Raw genomic sequence first — 14,880 nt, 5'->3', positions numbered from 1 at the left:
TACAAATATTTATAGAAAGGTTAGTGGGGACCTGTGTAGCTAGATGAAAAAGATTCATGTTTGGGTTTTTGAGTTGCATTTAACTTGTGTTTTGGTCAGCCGTTCAAATTTGATTGGTTTAGGACGAGTTTTCTAGAAAAATACCGATTGTGTTTGTTCCACATCCAAAGTTAGAAAGTAGTGGAAACTTTAACAACTAAATTAGTATGTTGTCGATCATTTTGTTGTGCATATTCATAAAAAAAAAACCAGCTAAAATAAAATAATCCCCGCATAAACATAAATACAATAAGACACATCATATACTTTGATCATGCGGTCGATAGAGCGATCACTTCATGCAAGCGCCAAGGGATGTGTCATGAAATCGTAGTCTATAATTTTCAAGAATAAAAGTTTCAGTCTTATGAAAATTACTTGCATGTATATATATCCAAGAACCTGTGTTTTTACACCTATTGACCTAAAAGAAATGTTAGATCGGGACACATGGAAAGATAGATAGATCATAGATAAATACCTACCTCTTATGATTCTTCTTTCCAAACCAAATATCCATCCTATAATATTTGGTTTATAGCATTGTTATGGATGGTTTAACACATGTGCTTCTTATACACATAACTACAAAAGAAACAGAGAAAATTATATCATATGCCATGAACAGTGTCATTTCTTCTATGAAATGTCACTTTCAATTCAATCTTTTTTAAAATGCCATAAGACCCACTTTTAACTCATGCAAATGACAATTTTGTCCTCTACTCAAATTTTTTCTATTTTCTTTTATTTTTCTCTATCTCTTTCTTTCTTTCCTTCTTTCTTTTTTTTTTCTTTTATATCTCTTCTTCTTTCGTTCTTCAACAACAAACAAATCTCTTTACAACTCCGGCAGACTAGTTCTGTGAACCAATTCCGGCAGACCAGTTTCGGCATACCAGTTTCGGCAGACCAGTATCGACGGACTAGTTTCGATGGATTAGTTTCAACGGACTAATTTCGACAGACCATAAACAGTCTCACCAGACCAGATCCGACGGACCAGTTTCGACAGACAATAACCAGTTTCGGCGTAGCATAACCAGTCTCGACAGACCAGTGGCTACAGACGAGATCCGACAGACTAGTTTCGAAGACCAATTCCGGAGGACCAGATCTGGCGGACCAGTTCCGGCAGACCATAACCAGGTTCAGTGGATCAGATCTGGCGAACAAGTTCTAGCAGACCATAACCAGTTCCGATAGACGAGATCTGGTTGACCGAAATCGGTAGATCAAATTTGTCTATCTAGGTATACACTTTGGATCACACATTTTTTGTAGATGTATTAGATCTGTAATATGTCTATTTTTTGTTTCCTAATTTGTTGTCCATTATACTTATATAGTAATGTAAATACATCTTTTTCATAAACGAATTTGTTCATAATACATATGTTAGATGAATAGACAAAAAAGTTGTCTATAATCGAATGTGCACAAAAAAACAAAGAGTAAAACTTATCTATTAAATAATGTCCATAATTAATGTGACAACAGTAAAAATGTCCCATCTCATGTCAGTTTTTTTTGTCTTTTTTCTTTGAGGGATAGTTTTGTCTTTTTTCTTTAACATAAAAAATGAATATGACATTTTAGAAAATACAAAATAGAAAATGGCAGTTTTAAAAAAATGAGTTATGAAAATGACATTTTATATAAAATTCCCAAAGAAATATGGATAGGAGGAACTTGGAATAATCATTTTTTTCGAAAAAGAAGATGTTGGTATGGGAAAGGTATGGTCGGTATGGGGAATTTGTAATGCCTCAAAGGCTCAAACTATATCCTGATTTGACTTTCAAGACGGATCGATGAGTAAATTATTATTATCGTCTCACGTATGTCACTTTGTATGCATACAATAATATATATGCCAGAATATTACTAAAGTATGCCACAATACTAAAGTAGCTTGTGCTTAACCTAAGAATATATATCACATTGATATGCCAAATGATAACAATGAATGAAAATCTTAACGGACTTGGTAATCGATTAGTTTAGGTTGTTATATAGTTGCATGTGTCAACATCTACTAGAAGTTTTAATTGAAATGTATGAACATTATTAGTTATATTTGTCAAATTATAACCAAATTTTCTTTTCCAATTTTCACATTTTTCGATATTTCAGATATCCGGAATCGAACCGAACCCAAACCAAAATTCTACAATATCCCAATGAATTTTAGGACCAAGAATTGAATTACCCAAACTGAAACCGTAATGCCCAAACCTGACTTCAACGTATATGCATGTCCTACACATTAGTTATGTTCAACACATCCATCCATCTTCTGGTATATATTATACATATACACTATGTACATTAGATTTCTAATTACTTAATCAAATTTTGTGATAAACTATTAAAAGTGTCTTCAAAATTATGATGATACCATAAACTTGGTTAGTTCTTCTTTTTTTATGTTTAAGTTTCTACTAGTACCGGCGAAAAGGGTGAAACTCACATTGATGAGAAGGAAAGATTCGTCAAAGATTGTAATCATAATTAAATCGCAACTTCATATATCAGCCGTAAATGTCAAGAAAACATTTTTGTATAGTAAACAATAGTTTATGCCCCGGAGCCACAGGCCCAAAGTTGAATTTTGCATTGTAATGATGATGATGATGCACAATTTTAAACCTTATTGGACAGTGGGTCCGTTACTTCCCACTACTCTAAACACACACTAACAAGTTTATAAAACTTATAATTACATTTGATACATCCGATTAAACCAGGTTTTAGAAAATTAAGTATCATCAATAATACAAAAGTTTTAATTAGATATATAAAAAAACATTATAAATAACTAAAGCCATAATTTAAACCTAACTTCTCTTTAGGAGTTCTATCTCATTATTTCTCTTTATTTGTTGCATTTTATTAGAAAGTTTATAACTTTTTCAATATTATTGTAGTCTAATTAATTTTAAATTTTAAAAAGAACTATTATATAGTTTTTGATTGTATAATATTTTTTCTAGTTTCTCCCTGATGATTATTTTAAGAATGAACGAGACATTATAAGTACCTCCTCGCTCCCCACCTCGTTTATTTATCTTTGTGCCAACTCCTTCTAAAGCAGAACTTATATCTTTCCTTTCGTTGACATAATTCAAGAAACATAGAAAAGAGCTATGGATGTTCATGATCAGTCTGAAGAAGCTAAACGAGCTAGACTACATGAATCCGACGAATCATCGGACGATCTTTGCGTTGATTCTCGAGGTCGACCATGCAGGCTAAGCAAGCATGGTGGTATGAGAGCTGCCCTCTTTGTTCTAGGTATCCTTCTCCTTCTCTCGTGAACATTAACTATGTATATCGACTAGCTAGACCAGGCTGGTCCATGTTATATAAGTTATATTGAGTGTGTTGTGTATTATATGATCTATGTTACGTTCAGGGCTCCAAGCTTTTGAGATGATGGCGATCGCAGCTGTTGGGAACAACTTGATCACATACGTTTTCAATGAGATGCATTTCCCTTTGTCGAAATCCGCAAACCTCGTGACTAACTTCATAGGAACGGTGTTTCTTCTCTCGCTTCTTGGTGGCTTCCTCTCTGATTCATACCTTGGAAGCTTTCGAACCATGCTCGTTTTTGGCATCATCGAAATATTTGTATGCTCTCTTTTCACCTTATTCTCATTTCTATTTTAGATGCTCTTGAATATTCTATATCACTATTCATCTCTAACTAGTATAACCGTGATTAAAACGGGCTATTACAAGTATTTTAATAGAAAAAAAAAAGTCAAAGACTCTTTAACATAAAGTGGTAATGAAAGTGCATTATGAACTAAATCTTTCTTGTTGTAACTTTCGGTCCTTTGGGAAAGCAAATGGGTTGTATAATATAGGTTTATTTACACTAAGTTATATAATATGTTAAATTGTTGATATAATTTTCTTTCTTTGATCTAATTATTAGCTACGTGAAAGTCATATATGTAGTAGTTATCTAAGAGAAGTTTTGGCTAACAAAAAATAAACATGTAAAATTGAATAAAACAGGGTTTCATATTATTGGCAGTCCAAGCTCATCTCCCTGAGCTAAGACCACCACAATGCAACATGAAGGGTACAACACATTGCTTAGAGGCAAATGGTTACAAAGCGGTCACTCTCTACGCCGCACTCTGTTTGGTGGCCTTAGGAAGTGGCTGTCTTAAACCGAACATCATCTCTCACGGTGCTGACCAGTTTCAAAGGAAGGATTTGAGGAAGTTATCGAGTTTCTTCAATGCGGCTTACTTCGCCTTCTCGATGGGTCAGCTTATTGCACTCACGCTCTTGGTTTGGGTGCAAACACATTCAGGCATGGACGTTGGTTTTGGTGTCTCCGCGGCTGTTATGGCCGCGGGGTTGATCAGCCTTGTTGCTGGAACAAATTTTTATAGGAATACACCGTCTCGTGGCAGTATCTTCACACCAATTGCTCAGGTAGACCAAGAAGCAAAATGTTTCTTTGCGAAACAAAAATTTGTTATTTGCAAACGTAAAATTAAAGTGTGCAAATATGAACATTGGCCTTGGGTACATTTTGATGCATATGTAGACTTCGATCTTTAACTTCATTTTGTGGTATTCTTCGATCGATCAGGTCTTCGTAGCCGCGATCACTAAACGAAAACAGATTTGCCCTTCAAACCCGAACATGCTTCACCAACCTTCAATGGATCTTGTTCGTGTCAAACCTCTCCTCCATACTAATAAGTTCAGGTACTTTTTCTTGAACTCTCTTTACAATAACCGCCAAAATGACTAACTAACTAACTAACTAACTAACTAACTAATTAACTAATTAACTAACCGCTAAATTGACTAACTAACTAACTAACTAACCGCTCTTTTCTTGACGTGCAGGTTTCTTGACAAGGCGTGCGTCAAGACGCAAGGGAAAGTAATTGAGAGTCCATGGAGACTCTGCACAATCGAACAAGTTCATCAAGTCAAGATTCTGTTATCAGTCATACCGATATTCGCGTGTACTATCATCTTCAACACTATCTTAGCTCAGCTTCAAACTTTCTCTGTTCAGCAAGGAAGCTCTATGAACACACACATAACAAAGACCTTTCAAATCCCACCTGCTTCTCTACAAGCCATCCCTTACATCATTCTCATCTTCTTCGTGCCTCTTTACGAGACATTCTTCGTCCCACTCGCTAGAAAGGTTACTGGAAACGATTCCGGGATCTCTCCTCTTCAGAGAATAGGCACTGGACTGTTCTTGGCAACTTTCTCGATGGTCGCAGCGGCTTTAGTTGAAAAGAAGAGACGAGAATCGTTCTTGGAACAGAACGTAACGCTCTCGATCTTTTGGATCGCGCCTCAGTTTCTGATATTCGGGTTATCAGAGATGTTTACAGCCGTTGGATTAGTGGAGTTCTTTTACAAACAGTCTTCACAGAGTATGCAATCATTTCTCACAGCAATGACTTACTGTTCTTACTCTTTCGGGTTCTATCTTAGCTCTGTTCTTGTCTCGGCTGTGAACAGAGTTACTTCGAGTAATGGTTCAGGGACAAAAGAAGGTTGGTTAGGTGATAACGACCTTAACAAAGATAGATTAGATCACTTTTACTGGCTCTTAGCTTCATTGAGTTTCATCAACTTCTTTAATTATCTTTTCTGGTCAAGATGGTACTCGTGTGATCCATCCGCGACACATCATACCGCCGAAGTCAATAGCTTGGAGGATTTAGAAAATGGCGAAAACAAGGATTCCACAACGGTGAAGCCTAGGATTTGACTATGTTATGTTAGAGTTAGATCATCTTGATGTAACCTTTTAGGAGGTATAATAGAATGGAATCTTTTTAAAGATCCTATATGCTTATTAATCCGGTTGTATAATCATATGTTTTGGAAATGGCGGGGTAGAGTTTGTTTTTGTTTTTGGTTCTTTAATTTTATATTTTGGGGCTTTGTTATGATGAAGAGTTAGTTTAAAAGGTTTAGAAGAACTTGTCTTTTTGACTTAAACTATGTATCAAGCTAGTTGGTTTGTTCATTTGTGATATGACTAATAAAAGTTATTCCTGTGTTTTAAGTTTTAACAGCAACTACAAACGCGCACCATGTTTTGACTTCTGATTCATATGAGGAGTCCATAGATTTAAGACGTACGTCTTTGTAGATGAAAAGAGATATGGACTATTCCCATAGTTATTGACATCATCAGGTAAAAGATATAGTGAGGTAAAGCATCATTGGTTGTAACCTTTGGAACCGACAGAGAAGGTCCACACAAGACACTGCTCCATTGTTGCAGCTCAATGAGCAATAGTGTCTTTCACTATGATATCTTAATATATGAGTTTTTGTGATTTGAGCATCATCATTGACTTTGGAAAGCAAAATACTATAATCAAAATGTTCATTATTCTGCCTAACTTTTATCTAAAGGGCTTTCACCTTAAGTTTGTAAGCCTTTTGCAGCTTAGTCCACGAATGTTTCCAACTTCTACAAGATGGACCGATCCAATTTGATTAGACATATATGTCTGTTTCACTAGGAGACAGAGCTCTTTACAAGCCATATAACTTTAGCTATGTATCAGTCAGTTTATAAAGCATATAGTGAAACTACATATGTGTCACATTCATGATCATGCCAAGTTCTTGGTATCTGATCAAGAAGTTGAGTCATGTGTTGCGGAAGCCGCACAAAGTGCATCCACATATGTTAGCTCCTGAAATGTTGTGTAAGTAAAGAAGTAGAGTTTTGTGGGATTTTTATTTTTTCTTTTGTGATATTTGCTATATGCAAAATAGTTAGTTGGGACATGCACATTGCATGACAAGACAAGTTAGATTGAGAGAGAGAGAGAGAAGTGAAACATAAACGCCGTTGCCGTTCTGCAACTACATTCTTGTTTTCAATTTATATAAATAACATCTCTTCAACATTCAAGACTTGTTTCTTAACCTGACAGCTCTCATATCCTAAAGACTCAGTCCCTTTGGGACCTCACATGCGCTTATAGAAGGTATGTTCATGATTCTCAAGCATCAATATTAATTAAGAGTCTACTTTGCTAAGATGATCAATTCTTGTGAAAATAGAGCCTAGTTAATTACTTTAAGAAGCTGTGCATGAATTGAATCTGACCTTTGAGCTCCTTGATGTAGCTTTGGTCCATATCATACTTGATCCTAACAAATCTCCTGCAATGGCATGTTTTTGTATTAGAAATGGGAAAGTGTTATGTAGAGGGTTTAAGTTGGAGCTTTCAAGCACCTTCATGATCATATAGATAAATAGTATTGTAATATGAAGATGCACTATATTGATTATGCATAATCCTTATGATCACACAATGTTCTACAGATTTAGCACTAAGGAGAGGCGCAGAAGAGATGAGGGCTAAAGCTGCTTCAGGGAAAGCCATAATAGTGCTGTGTCTTGCTAGCTTTCTTGCAGGCTCACTGTTCATGAGCCGAACCTTGAGTCGCTCTTACATATTTGAAGAAGAGGACCACCATCTCACAAAGCATTTGTCTAAACATTTAGAGATTCAAAAGGACTGCGATGAACATAAACGCGTAATAATCCTTCTCCATTTAATTAAACACCTGATCATGTTCATATACATATGCTCACTAGATAACCACAAGTGTTACTCTTTGTTGAGCAGAAACTGATAGAAAGCAAATCCAGAGACATAATAGGAGAAGTATCAAAAACCCACCAAGCAGTAAAGTAATATAAACATATTCTTTCGTATGTTTCCTTACATGATTGAGACAGAGGAGGTACTAACTAATATCTTATTCTTTCTTGTGCTTCTATATTAGATCATTGGAGAGAACAATGTCAACACTGGAGATGGAGTTAGCAGCAGCACGGACCAGCGATAGAAACAGCGAGTTCTGGAGCGAACGGTCAGCAAAAAACCAGAGTCTGCAGAAAGTGTTTGCAGTGATAGGCATCAACACAGCTTTCAGCAGCAAGAAAAGAAGAGACTCAGTGAGGCAAACATGGATGCCAACAGGCGAGAAGCTAAAGAAAATCGAGAAAGAGAAAGGGATTGTTGTAAGGTTGTGAAGTAAGCCACAAGTATCCTCAATTCACAAACTTTAAAACACACAATAACCAAACTTCAGTCATATAAAACAGAGAAAGCTTGGATTTTTATCTATGTCAGGTTTGTGATAGGACACAGTGCAACACCAGGAGGAGTACTAGACAAAGCCATCGACGAAGAAGATTCAGAACATAAAGATTTCTTGAGACTAAAACACATTGAAGGATATCACCAACTCTCAACAAAAACAAGACTCTACTTCTCAACAGCAACTGCAATGTATGACGCAGAGTTCTATGTAAAAGTGGACGATGATGTTCATGTCAATTTAGGAATGCTCGTTACAACACTTGCAAGATATCAATCAAGACCGAGGATTTACATTGGTTGCATGAAGTCTGGTCCTGTTCTTTCACAAAAGTAAGCAAAAAAGAAGTAACCTTTACAACAAATTTGAAACCTTTGGAAACATATCTGATATTTGGAAACTGCAGGGGAGTAAAGTATCATGAGCCAGAGTTTTGGAAATTTGGAGAAGAAGGTAACAAGTACTTTAGGCATGCGACTGGACAGATATATGCAATATCAAAAGACTTAGCTGCATATATCTCTACTAACCAGTAAGTTTTCAAAACACTGATGTAAAAGTTTCACTCTTTTTGTGTGGGTTTTATGGAAGGAATGATTCAGTGGGTGGACATGATCCGCAGGGGAATACTACACCGGTACGCAAACGAGGATGTGTCGTTAGGAGCATGGATGCTAGGGTTAGAAGTGGAGCATGTGGACGAGAGGTCAATGTGTTGCGGAACACCACCGGATTGTCAGTGGAAAGCACAAGCTGGAAACGTGTGTGCTGCGTCTTTCGACTGGTCATGTAGTGGGATATGTAAGTCAGTAGATCGGATGGCTCGTGTACACAGAGCTTGTGCGGAAGGAGATACTCCTCTCTCTAACTTTCGCTTCTTCATCTGAGTTTGTGTTACTTTTGCTTAGTTTTGATATTAGTAGTGTGTTGTGGAATCAATAAGGAAAGATATAGTAGTAGTAAGTAATAAAATGATCATGCAAGAACGAGAAATATGACACTTTTGTTTTGGGTGTGGAAAATTTGGTTTTATATTATTTGGAAATTGGAACCTTGGTTGATAAGTTATGGGGTTTTTTTTTTCTTTTTTTTTTTCTTGGGGTCAATTTTGAACAATTTAAGGACATGGATTTATATTTATTTAGGAAGAAAGGAGATAAAATTTTATGATATTAATCCTGGAATTATAGGTTTAGTAAAAAATCAAGCAATAAAGTAAAATAAAAGATTGGGAAAAATTGCATTTTCTCATTCTTAATCCAAAAAGATCTAAACTAATATTTTTGTTAACATCCTTAATTTATGTTATAATAATAATATCTCAAGTTTTTAAAGTTTTTGTATTTTATAAACCTTAAAACTGGGGTAGTCGTAGTAATGTGTTTTTCATATGTTTTTGACTTTGTGAAGTTTTTATATTAAAACCATTGGCTTATTATTTGTATATTGGATATCGAAGAATATTGTTAATATGAGTTTTAAATTGTTCTGGATGAGCGAAAAAAAAAAAAAAAAAAAAAATTGTTCTGGATGATCGAGTATCGGATTCGATTCCAGGTATATCCACTCGATTCTAGATATTTCGGATGAAAAAAATTTAAAATTTATTTAATTATTTTAGATTTCCGGTTCGGATTCAAACCGGTTTTGGTTATTTCGTGGAAAAGACTAGTTTTTAGAAATTTCCACAACAGAAGAAGATAAGTGTCACGATCGGTATTGGATAGGACTTAATGCTTTCATAGGCTTATTAGCAGAGCTACTTATTATTTAAAACGAATCAAAACAAAATAAGGAAAAAAAAAAAAAAGGCTTGGAGAAAAAGAAATCCGAAACCGCCTCGAATTTGGAATCAGTAGGTAAAAAAAGGATATATCTTTCTTCTTTGTCTCTCTCTCTATCTCTATATCTCTCTCTCTCCATCAGAATCGGTCAAGCTTTTAGTCAATACCCTTCCCACCAAAAACCCTAAAATCATCTCTCTCCCCCCCAAAACTTTTGAGAGGGAAAATCTCTCCGCCAAAAAAAAAAAAAACATTAACACTCTCTCCTTCCTTCTAAAACAAACCCTTTCGTCTTCTAATCTCAAATCTCTCTCTTTTAACTCTTTTTGTTTCCTTCCAAGATTTTTAGTGTCGGAATAACCAAACCTTTGTCATGGCGGTGATGAACGGCGGTAGGGCGGCGAAGCGAGCCAGGCGTTGCAACAGAATCTCTGCCGATCTTTACGATTTCTCTACTTTCCCTTCCCCGGAGGAGATTAACAACGGCGGCGACTCTACCACCGCCGCCTTGCCGCCGTTCCGAGACGGTATCAGAACTTTCCTCGCGACCCACGCGCGTGTCACTTTCCCTCCTTCGACGCTCTTCTCGAGTTTGGTGACGTGGCAGATCATGCTTAGACCTGGGGATTCGACGGGGGATGGTGGTTCAGATCTCTCTTCTAGACTCATCTCTCTTGATGTTGTGGAGGAGGATGTTACTAGATCCTCTAGATCTGTCTACTGTGACCACTGCCGAGTCGTTGGTGAGTCCACGTCCTTACATATTCTTCTTTGAATTTCGGAAAAAGTTTTGAACTTTCTCTTCTTTTTCGAAAATAAAGTTTGATTTTTTTATTACCTACGCATGCATTAGACTGAAAGCAAATCTGTTGTTTTTGAAGGTTGGAGTAGTCATCCAGTGTGTAGAAAGAGGTACCACTTCATTATAAGATCAGGAGGAGACTGTAAGGCTTGCTCGAGGTGTGGTAATACTCAGAATCTGTCTGAAGGCAGCAATTGCAAGTGGTGCAGCTTGGCTCTTGATATTGAAGACTGGGTTTACTCTCAGCTTGAAGACAACACTCACCTCCTTCACGGTGTCATCCACTCCAATGGCTTTGCTCATCTCTTGTCACTCAACGGAAGAGAAGGTGGCTCTGGTTTTTTGACTGGTCGTGCCATTATGGACTTTTGGGACAGGCTTTGTTCCTCCCTTGCTGTTCGTAAGGCAAGTGTGATGGATGTCTCAAGGAAGTATGGCATGGATTACCGGTTGCTTCATGGGATCACTAGAGGGTGTTCCTGGTACAGTGAATGGGGTTATGAATTCAAATCTGGGAGCTATGCTCTCACTAGAGAAGCTTACCAGAGTGCAGTTGATACTTTATCTGCCATACCTCTCTCTGAGTTTTTGTACCAGGGGAGGAATCCTAGGACTCAGCTCCACTCCACTGTTGGCTTCTACCAATCACTCTCATGTTCAGAGCTTCTGACTGTGAGAGACCTCTTCTCCTTTCTGCTACAGCTGATCCGTGAGGACAGATCAAAAACCACATCTAAGTCGTCTGTACTGTGTGCCTGGACTAAGAGTGATGTAGAACGTGTACAGCAAGCCATGATTAAGATACTGAAAGCTGCAGGGGGTCCACGGGCCAACTGGGTAACAAGGTGGGCTCTCAAAAGGTCTATTTGCAAAACAGCCTCTCCACAGCTGATTGATTACTGTCTGAAGCATTTTGGAGGGGTTTTGGCGGATGATGGATCTCGAGTAGTCTGCTCCCGTTGCAATCCTGGTTCAAACGACTTTGAGTACAGGTACACTTTTAAGAGATGTTTCTCCTTTATTCTGCTTTGGATGCTTGGTTTCCAGTGTGAATAATAAATCTTAACCTTTACATATGAACTTCAGGCTTGAACCTGTCAACAATGTGCACCGCTTATCTAATCAAGACGTAAATTATGCATCAGTGGAGCATGTCAAACGGGACTTGAGATATTTGTATGAAAATTTATTGCACCCACAAACCATGGCCAAGTTTAGGTTTCAGGCTACAAGAGATAAAATGATTGATGCAGCCACAAAAATACTGGATTGTAAGCATTTCATAAAAGATTACCTGTCCAGCACAGTGAACCCCTTTGCAATCAACATCTGGTGCTGTGTAGAGCTTTCGGATGAGTCCAAAGATTGTCCATCTCCTCCATCTGAACTGTTGGTGTTGCCATTGAACGCTACTGTTTCTGACCTGAAAATCGAAGCTGCCAAGGCTTTTCAGGAAGTGTATGCAATGTTCAAGAGGTTTGAAGTTGAGGAGTTCCTAGGTTATGGCTCTATAGATGACTCAATTACCCTGAAATTTCTAGTTGGAACAAATGCGGCTGTACAGATTAAAGGGAGATGCTATAAACATGGGCTCCTTCGATACCGCATGGAGAGAGGAGTGGATAATTGGAAAGTTGATTGCAAGTGTGGCACAAAGGATGATGATGGTGAGAGGATGTTGGCCTGTGATGTATGTGGTGTGTGGTGCCACACTAGATGTGCTGGGATCAAGAATGCCGATGAACTCCCTTCCACGTTCCATTGTTTCAGATGCATTGATATGTACAGCAAGAGACCAAAGCAATCTGACAATGAGCGTGGCTCTAGTCAAGTCCCCAAAGCTGGCTTCGTTTGTAGAGGTGAGTCAGCTGCTATGGGCAGTGGATCTAATTTATCCTTAACACTTAGTGTAGGCTGACTGTATTTATGATCGTTCTGTATATAGGTTCTTTTTCTAGGCACAAAACTGCAAATGGCTTAAGATTTCTCTACTCGTGAATGTAACATGGCCACTTAAAGATTTCAATCATGGGAAAATGATGTTTATAAAGAGCAAATGTTTAAGTGTCAGGAGCATTTTACCTTTTCTCTTTTTTACTTGCATACATAGTTGCACATAGTTGCAATCTCTCCCACGCTCTATTGCCTTCATATAGGGTAGTTCAGATCTGATTGGCACACAAGAAACTCAAATGCTTAAAACAAGACAAACCAACTACTGAGATTATTAATTTCCTACATCACCATTCCATTAGTATGCACATCATTTGAATAACTATCGATGATGAACCCAATTCTACCTTCTTGCTCAACGATGTTCGTAATTCACTTGATAGTTAGCTGGACTTGCTTCTCTTATTAATCTTTGCTCTAGCAGCCGTCTTGGCTGAAACAAGGTTTGTTAGATAATAAGCACCCTCAGAGACCGTTTCAGACTTCCAACAGTACAACCAGATGAACTTGAGATTGTAAAGCATGTGCAGGGATTTGCCTGTAATTGCAGATCATACAAGTTAGTATTTCAGTAAACACACGAACGAACCAGTAAAGAAAAACATAAGAGAACACTGCTTTCCTAAGAAAAAATAACTAAATAAAAGCAAGCTTGAGACTTCGAATGGCCACTTTGACCTGGAAAGAATTTACACCATGATAGAATTAAAATATTACAACTAGACCTTAGTTAGATTGGAGAGAGCACAAAACGAAACATTAGTTGATGAGAGTTGAATATCAAAAGAGCGCTTACTTTGATTGTAACATGTCTGAGGAGGGGAAATAACTCATCTGCTCCTGTCAGAATAGAGTCCTGCGACATTGATGCATCAAGCATCAGATCTTTAATGAGTGTACAACACAACTTGTTATGACAACGCAGGTTATTGCGAGGGCTTGAAGGAATTGATCTTTAGTAGTTTATTCTCTGCAAGCTACACGAAAAGAGATGTTAGACAACCATATGTAAAAGGAGAACCAGATAAATCTAACAATTGAATCAATTGCTTTTACTTTGTGTTCAACATCAACAAAACTTGAAATAATGCACAGCATATCAACGAATGTCATGAAACACCAAAGGTATATCCAAATGCTCAGGCGTCAAGCAGGTTTTAAGCAGTTGCATCTTGTCGACATTCTGTTGGGCGTCTCCACATTCTGTAGACGGTGGGAAAGACCTGATAATAGTTATTTCTTGACATACTTCTTCAAACCCTCCAATGAGCAGAAACTAGATGTTACCGACATCATCATAGAAAAGTTGCTGATGATGAACAAAAAAGAGATAATATTAATGTGATGGACTGATCAACAACAAAGGGTAACCAAACTAACCTCTTAAGGCGCAATCAATATTTTCATCTGTACCGTTTCCATGGTGACAGCCAAAACTTATTGCCGCTAGTATCATGATCCATCGCTTGGAACAAAAACGATGCTAAGAATCTGCGATTCATCGATTCAATTGGTTTTATCAGCACAATTACCCTAAAAACACAAAGCTATACAAATAACTTGTAAACATCGCCGGAACGAAACAAAACATATAAATCCAAATCATACAAAAACCTTCGCTTTGAAGAATTTACAAATACTGAATGTCAAATTCGACTAAGTGGTCGGTTTCATACCTCAAGATGAATCGAACGAGATCGATCGGAGCAGCATAACTTCATTCTCCCGAGAAAATAATCGAACTCAACAAATTGATTTCGGCGCGAATCCACGAGGATTGAAACCCTAACCCTTAAATATCATAATTCTCTCGACGGCGAGATTGAAATGATGAAAAACTTTTAACAATTCAAAGGATTCAATAGAATCTTCCTTGGGAGCTCTAGTCCTTTTCTCCAAAGATTTTGGAACTAGAAGCAGCCATGGGAAGACTATAAAGAAGAAGAAGAGAAGAATCGTGAAGAAGATGAAGATGAAGAAGAAGCAATAAGCATCGCTGCAACAAGAAGAAGACATTTGTTTCAGGGAAAAGAAAAGAGTTAAACCAAAGTTAAATGCACCGTTAATTGTTAGGTTTTCAGTTTTACTAGTACGAAAGACTTAATGGGCCGAACTTAAGGCCTAATAAAACAAGATCTGATTACTTGAAAAAACATTAATACTTAA

At 37.3% G+C, this 14,880-nt stretch overlaps 3 protein-coding genes and 1 long non-coding RNA gene across 9 annotated transcripts; 3 read left to right on the top strand and 1 right to left on the bottom strand.

Annotated features, from left to right (window-relative positions):
• Positions 1 to 3,188: 3,188 nt before the first annotated feature.
• On the top strand, positions 3,189 to 5,951 carry LOC17900742 (protein NRT1/ PTR FAMILY 4.4). Its single transcript, XM_006306985.2, has 5 exons — positions 3,189 to 3,336; positions 3,458 to 3,675; positions 4,069 to 4,497; positions 4,658 to 4,776; positions 4,921 to 5,951. Exons 1-5 carry the CDS (start codon positions 3,189 to 3,191, stop codon positions 5,807 to 5,809), a joined length of 1,803 nt encoding a protein of 600 aa, XP_006307047.1. The 3' UTR covers positions 5,810 to 5,951.
• Positions 5,952 to 7,419: 1,468 nt separating this feature from the next.
• LOC17900747 (probable beta-1,3-galactosyltransferase 8) lies at positions 7,420 to 9,062 on the top strand. The gene is made up of 6 exons (XM_023788829.1): positions 7,420 to 7,605; positions 7,698 to 7,762; positions 7,858 to 8,100; positions 8,208 to 8,507; positions 8,582 to 8,707; positions 8,798 to 9,062. The coding sequence occupies exons 1-6, from the start codon at positions 7,420 to 7,422 to the stop codon at positions 9,060 to 9,062; spliced, it is 1,185 nt and encodes a 394-aa protein (XP_023644597.1).
• An 835-nt stretch (positions 9,063 to 9,897) lies between these two features.
• On the top strand, positions 9,898 to 12,831 carry LOC17898547 (PHD finger protein At1g33420). Its single transcript, XM_006304711.2, has 3 exons — positions 9,898 to 10,702; positions 10,841 to 11,753; positions 11,848 to 12,831. The coding sequence occupies exons 1-3, from the start codon at positions 10,333 to 10,335 to the stop codon at positions 12,677 to 12,679; spliced, it is 2,115 nt and encodes a 704-aa protein (XP_006304773.1). The 5' UTR covers positions 9,898 to 10,332; the 3' UTR covers positions 12,680 to 12,831.
• LOC17900646 lies at positions 11,748 to 14,719 on the bottom strand. 6 transcript variants are annotated; one of them, XR_002835321.1, is made up of 8 exons: positions 14,391 to 14,719; positions 14,095 to 14,205; positions 13,771 to 14,023; positions 13,511 to 13,691; positions 13,062 to 13,252; positions 12,844 to 12,929; positions 12,056 to 12,197; positions 11,748 to 11,855 (listed from the first exon to the last, which is right to left on the bottom strand). It is a non-coding gene; the product is annotated as an uncharacterized LOC17900646 (long non-coding RNA). The 6 variants fall into 6 exon arrangements; XR_002835317.1 differs by having other exon boundaries at positions 12,056 to 12,184; XR_002835320.1 differs by having other exon boundaries at positions 12,056 to 12,184; positions 13,771 to 13,990.
• Positions 14,720 to 14,880: the final 161 nt, after the last annotated feature.

Source organism: Capsella rubella, unplaced genomic scaffold (assembly GCF_000375325.1).
Source record: "Capsella rubella cultivar Monte Gargano unplaced genomic scaffold, Caprub1_0 scaffold_1, whole genome shotgun sequence".
Classification (NCBI taxonomy): domain Eukaryota; kingdom Viridiplantae; phylum Streptophyta; class Magnoliopsida; order Brassicales; family Brassicaceae; genus Capsella; species Capsella rubella.
The sequence above is the reverse complement of the archived record's forward strand: the minus strand, read 5'-3'. Positions and strand labels throughout refer to the sequence as shown.